The sequence below is a fragment of the Oncorhynchus keta genome, chromosome 10, assembly GCF_023373465.1.
Source record: "Oncorhynchus keta strain PuntledgeMale-10-30-2019 chromosome 10, Oket_V2, whole genome shotgun sequence".
Lineage (NCBI taxonomy): Eukaryota > Metazoa > Chordata > Actinopteri > Salmoniformes > Salmonidae > Oncorhynchus > Oncorhynchus keta.
This window is the reverse complement of record NC_068430.1, coordinates 81719149-81726648: the sequence shown is the minus strand read 5'-3', so window position 1 is coordinate 81726648 and position 7500 is coordinate 81719149. Positions and strand designations below refer to the sequence as shown.

The 7500-nt window shown below is 38.1% G+C and overlaps 1 protein-coding gene across 14 annotated transcripts in view; it reads left to right on the top strand.

The window, feature by feature from the left end:
* The window catches only part of LOC118382630 (adhesion G protein-coupled receptor E5-like), a 207545-nt gene that overhangs the window by 196268 nt on the left and 3777 nt on the right, over window positions 1-7500 (top strand). For all 14 annotated transcript variants that reach the window (XM_052528507.1, XM_052528508.1, XM_052528511.1 and 11 more), the window contains one exon: window positions 460-618. In XM_052528507.1, coding sequence (XP_052384467.1) covers window positions 460-618 — 159 coding nt within the window. The remainder of the gene's footprint in view (window positions 1-459; window positions 619-7500) is intronic.

Genomic DNA, 7500 nt, shown 5'->3' with positions numbered 1-7500 from the left:
TGTGTGTGGGTGTGGGTGTGGGTGTGTGTGAGAGACTGTGTAGCAAATCTGTCCCATATAAATAACAATATATAACATTATTATAATGTTATCCTGTCTCTGTCAGCTGTTGGTTAATTCTCTGGAGAGAGGTTTTATTAAACATAAATATAACATGTAAATAATACCAGATAACCTCTAACGTTATCCAGCTGTTGGTTAATTCTCTGGAGAGAGGTTTTATAAAACATAAATATAACATGTAAATAATACCAGATAACCTCTAACGTTATCCAGCTGTTGGTTAATTCTCTGGAGAGAGGTTTTATAAAACGTAAATATAACATGTAAATAATACCAGATAACCTCTAACGTTATCCAGCTGTTGGTTGTCTCTGGAGAGAGATTTTATAAAACGTAAATATAACATAAATATAACATGTAAATAATACCAGATAACCTAATTCTAACATTATCCAGCTGTTGGCTGTCTCTGGAGAGAGGATTCATCTGGAGTTTCTTCGGCCCAGTGTGCACCATCATCTTCCTCAACGCTTTCATCTTCATCATCACTGTCTGGAGGCTGGCACAGAAGTTCTCTAGTCTCAACCCTGACCTCTCCACCCTACACAAGATCAAGTAAGGGGTGTGTGTGTGTGTGTGTGTGTGTGTGTGTGTGTGTGTGTGTGTGTGTGTGTGTGTGTGTGTGTGTGTGTGTGTGTGTGTGTGTGTGTGTGTGTGTGTGTGTGTGTGTGTGTGTGTGTTTGTGTTTGTCCCAAAATAAAATGTAACAATTGACATTTTCTTTTCTGCTGTATTGAAGCCCCCAAATCAAAACCGTTTTATTGAGAGTTTCCCCTACGGCTGTAAACAGAGACTAGTTCACAGAGAGGCTTTGTTCACTCACACTCCATAAAACAGTGACAAATGGTTTCTCTTACAAAAAGCACATCCATCTCCAACACCTTAATGAATGACAGATACGAAAGCATTAACTGCAATGATACCATGTAATACATGTCGTACAACCAAGTATGATACCATGTATACATGTCGTACAACCAAGTATGATACCATGTTATACATGTCGTACAACCAAGTATGATACCATGTTATACATGTCGTACAACCAAGTATGATACATGTTATACATGTCGTACAACCAAGTATGATACCATGTTATACATGTCGTACAACCAAGTATGATACCATGTTATACATGTCGTACAACCAAGTATGATACATGTTATACATGTCGTACAACCAAGTATGATACCATGTTATACATGTCGTACAACCAAGTATGATGCCATGTAATACATGTCGTACAACCAAGTATGATACCATGTTATACATGTCGTACAACCAAGTATGATACCATGTTATACATGTCGTACAACCAATTATGATACCATGTTATACATGTCGTACAACCAAGTATGATACCATGTTATACATGTCGGACAACCAAGTATGATACCATGTTATACATGTCATACAACCAAGTATGATACCATGTTATACATGTCATACAAATTCTGTATGATACCATACAACCAAGTATGATACCATGTTATACATGTCGACAACAAGTATGATACCATGTTATACATGTCGTACAACCAAGTATGATACCATGTTATACATGTCGTACAACAAGTATGATACCATGTAATACATCCTCTACACACTTTGACATGATACCATGTTATACATGTCGTCCAAGTATGATACCATTTTATACATGTCGTAGCACCAAGTATGATACCATGTTATACATGTTCCAATTTGTACAGTCACTTCTGGATAAGAGCGTCTGCTAAATGACTTAAATGTTAAATGTTAAATGTACAACCAAGTATGATACCACGTTATACATTCGTACAACCAAGTATGATACCATGTTATACATGTCGACAACCAAGTATGATACAAGTTATACATGTCTACAACAAGTTTGATACCAGTTATACATGTCGTACAACCAAGTATGATACCATTTTATACGTGTCTACAACCACTTATGATACATGTTATACATGTCGTACAACCAAGTATGATACCATGTTATACATGTCGTACAACCAAGTATGATACCATGTTATACATGTCGTACAACCAAGTATGATACCATGTTATTCATGTCATACAACAAGTATGATAAACAGTTATACATGGACAACCAATTATGATACCATGTTATACATGTCCTCTAACCAATTATGATACCATGTTATACATGTCGTACAACCAAGTATGATACCATTTTATACATGTCGTACAACCAAGTATGATACCATGTAATACATGTCGTACAACCAATACCATGTTATTCATGTCTACAACCAAGTATGATACCATGTAATACATGTCATACAACCAGTATGATACCATTTTATACATGTCCTCAACCAAGTATGATACATGTTATACATGTCGCACAACCAAGTATGATACCATGTAATACATGTCTCTACAACTTTGATACCATGTAATACATGTCGAACAACCAAGTATGATACATGTTATACATGTTGACAACCAAGTATGATACCTTATTATACATGTCTACAACCAAGTATGATACCATGTTATACATGTCATACAACCAAGTATGATACATGTTATACATGTCCTCAACAAAGTATGATACCATGTTATACATGTCGACAACAACCAAGTATGATACATGTTATACATGTCGTACAACAAGTATGATACCATGTTATACATGTCGACAACCAAGTATGATACCATGTTATACATGTCTATAACAAAGTATGATACCATGTTATACATGTCGTACACCCAACAGGAGTATGATACCATTTTATACATGTCTACTAACCAAGTATGATACATGTTAGCACTGTCGACAACCAAGTACCCATGTCTATACATGTCTATAACCAAGTAAGATATCATGTAATACATGTCGACAACCAAGTATGATGCCATGTAATACATGTCTACACAAGTATGATACCAGTTATACATGGACAACCAAGTATGATACCATGTTATACATGTCGTACAACCAATTATGATACCATGTTATACATGTCGACAACAAAGTATGATACCATGTTATACATGTCTACAACAAGTATGATACCATGTTATACATGTCGTACAACCAAGTATGATACCATGTTATACATGTCGTACAACCAAGTATGATACCATGTTATACATGTCGTACAACCAAGTATGATACCATGTTATACATGTCGTACAACCAAGTATGATACCATGTTATACATGTCGTACAACCAAGTATGATACCATGTTATACATGTCGTACAACCAAGTATGATACCATGTAATACATGTCGTACAACCAAGTATGATACCATTTTATACATGTCGTACAACCAAGTATGATACCATTTTATACATGTCGTACAACCAAGTATGATACCATGTTATACATGTCGTCCAATTTGTAAGTCGCTCTGGATAAGAGCGTCTGCTAAATGACTTAAATGTTAAATGTTAAATGTACAACCAAGTATGATACCATTTTATACATGTCGTACAACCAAGTATGATACCATGTTATACATGTCGTAGAACCAAGTATGATACCATGTTATACATGTCGTACAACCAAGTATGATACCATGTTATACATGTCGTACAACCAAGTATGATACCATTTTATACATGTCGTACAACCAAGTATGATACATGTTATACATGTCGTACAACCAAGTATGATACCATGTTATACATGTAAATAAAAGTATGATACCATTTTATACATGTCGTACAACCAAGTATGATACCATGTTATACATGTCATACAACCAAGTATGATACCATGTTATACATGTCGTACAACCAATTATGATACCATGTTATACATGTCGTACAACCAATTATGATACCATGTTATACATGTCGTACAACCAAGTATGATACCATTTTATACATGTCGTACAACCAAGTATGATACCATGTAATACATGTCGTACAACCAAGTATGATACCATGTTATACATGTCGTACAACCAAGTATGATACCATGTAATACATGTCATACAACCAAGTATGATACCATTTTATACATGTCCAAAAACCAAGTTGATAAATTTATACATGTTTACAACCAAGTATGATACCATGTAAACATGTCATCCAACCAAGTATGATACCATGTAATACATGTCATAAAATAAATGATACATGTTACACATGTCGATACAACCAAGTATGATACCATGTAATACATGTCGCATAACCAAGTATGATACCATGTAATACATGTCGTCAACCAAGTATGCAACACTTAACTCAGGAGTAAAGATATGCCTTTAACCTTATTATACATGTCGTACAACCAAGTATGATACCATGTTATACATGTCATACAACCAAGTATGATACATGTTATACATGTCGTAAACAAAGTATGATACCATGTTATACATGTCGTACAACCAAGTATGATACCATGTTATACATGTCGTACAACCAAGTATGATACCATGTTATACATGTCGTACAACCAAGTATGATACCATGTTATACATGTCGTACAACAAAGTATGATACATGTTATACATGTCGTACAACCAAGTATGATACCATGTTATACATGTCGTACAACCAAGTATGATACCATGTTATACATGTCGTACAACCAAGTATGATACCATGTTATACATGTCGTACAACCAAGTATGATTAAAAGCTTAACTTCTTGTTAATCCAGCCGCTTTGTCAGATTTCAAAAAGGCTTTACGGCAGAAAGCATACCATGCGATTATCTGAGGACAATTTTTTCCCATTGTCTCCTCATCCCCAAGGTACACTCCAAGATACTTAAAACCTCTCTAGCACCATTCCCATTGTCTCCTCATCCCCTAGGTACACTCCAAGATACTTAAAACCTCTCTAGCACCATTCCCATTGTCTCTTCATCCCCTAGGTACACTCCAAGATACTTAAAACCTCTCTAGCACCATTCCAATTGTCTCTTCATCCCCTAGGAACACTCCAAGATACTTAAAACCTCTCTGGCACCATTCCCATTGTCTCCTCATCCCCTAGGTACACTCCAAGATACTTAAAACCTCTCTAGCACCATTCCCATTGTCTCCTCATCCCCTAGGTACACTCCAAGGTACTTAAAACCTCCCTTGCACCATTCCAACCCCCTTGGCAAAGCCATGATCCCTCCAGACCATTTCCCATTCTGTAAAGCACAACTTTTTATCCCAATTTACCTTTCCAGAGGATATTCCCTTTAACCGATCAACCATGAGACTCAAACTATCCACCTCCGCTTGATTTTTCACCCCTTCAATGCGACGTCTAATGCTATTTAGTAGTGGCTCTATAGCGATGGCATACAACATTCTGGACAACGAACACCGCTGTCTAGTTCCTCTACACACTTTGACAGGAGCACTGGACAACGAACGCCCCTGTCTAGTTCCTCTCCACACTTTGACAGGAGCACTGGACAACGAACGCCCCTGTCTAGTTCCTCTACACACTTTGACAGGAGCACTGGACAACGAACACCCCTGTCTAGTTCCTCTACACACTTTCACAGGAGCACTGGTCAACGAACACCCTTGTCTAGTTCCTCTACACACTTTGACAGGAGCACTGGACAACGAACACCCTTGTCTAGTTCCTCTACACACTTTGACAGGAGCACTGGGCAACGAACACCCCTGTCTAGTTCCTCTACACACTTTGACAGGAGCACTGGACAACGAACACCCTTGTCTAGTTCCTCTACACACTTTGACAGGAGCACTGGACAACGAACACCCCTGTCTAGTTCCTCTACACACTTTGACAGGAGCACTGGACAACGAACACCCCTGTCTAGTTCCTCTACACACTTTGACAGGAGCACTGGACAACGAACACCCTTGTCTAGTTCCTCTACACACTTTGACAGGAGCACTGGACAACGAACACCCCTGTCTAGTTCCTCTACACACTTTGACAGGAGCACTGGACAACGAACACCCTTGTCTAGTTCCTCTACACACTTTGACAGGAGCACTGGACAACGAACACCCCTGTCTAGTTCCTCTATACACTTTAAAAGGAGCACTGGACAACGAACACCCCTGTCTAGTTCCTCTATACACTTTAAAAGGAGCACTGGACAACGAACACCCCTGTCTAGTTCCTCTATACACTTTAAAAGGAGCACTGGACAACGAACACCCTTGTCTAGTTCCTCTACACACTTTGACAGGAGCACTGGACAACGAACACCCCTGTCTAGTTCCTCTATACACTTTGACAGGAGCACTGGACAACGAACACCCTTGTCTAGTTCCTCTACACACTTTGACAGGAGCACTGGACAACGAACACCCTTGTCTAGTTCCTCTATACACTTTAAAAGGAGCACTGGACAACGAACACCCTTGTCTAGTTCCTCTACACACTTTGACAGGAGCACTGAAGCCACCGTTAACTTTCAATACTCTTTCAATGTCACCATATATCACCCTGATCAATAAAACCAGAGCTGAAGCTTATAGCCTCAAAGGTGTGCCATAGGTATTTATGTTCAACTCGGTCAAATGCCTTTTCCTGATCAATAAAACCAGAGCTGAAGCTTATAGCCTCAAAGGTGTGCCATAGGTATTTATGTTCAACTCGGTCAAATGCCTTTTCCTGATCAATAAAACCAGAGCTGAAGCTTATAGCCTCAAAGGTGTGCCATAGGTATTTATGTTCAACTCGGTCAAATGCTTTTTCCTGATAAATTGAAATTAGACCAGCGTCCAGCCCAATCACCCTAGAGACGTCCCAAAAATCCAGATTCAGGGAAATGTTATGTTAGGATAGAGCCGAGCCACAGAAAACCATACAGACATTTTCCAGCCAAGGAGACGGCTCACAAAAGTCAGAAATAGCGATTAAATTGGTCACTAATCTTAGACGATGTTCATCTGGTGGACTCCATGTTGCACAATAAATGTATGTTTTGTTCAATAAAGTCACTCTTTATGTCCAAAAACCTCATTTTAAATTGATGCGTTATTTGAGACAATGCATTACTGAACATAACATCCGATTAAATTGCAGACATTGCCACATCATAAACATAAAAATAAAAGATACAAGTGTTACACATAGGATTGAAGATACACTTCTAGTTAATCCAGCCGCTGTGTCAGATTTCAGAAAGGCTTTATGGCGAAAGCAAACCATGCTATTATCTGAGGACAGCACCCCATCAAACAAACATCATAATTCAACCCGTCAGGCGCAACACTTAACTCAGGAGTAAAGATATAATTCATGCCTTTACCTTTGACGAGCTTCTTCTGTTGGCACTCCAATATGTCCCATAAACATCACAAATGGTCCTTTTGTTCAATTAATTCCATCGATATATATCCAAAATGTCCATTTATTTGGCGTGTTTGATCCAGAAAAAAAAACAGTTACCACTCGCGCAACATGACTACAAAATATCTCATAAATGACCTGTAATCTTTGTCCAAACATTTCAAACAACTTTCCTAATACAACTTT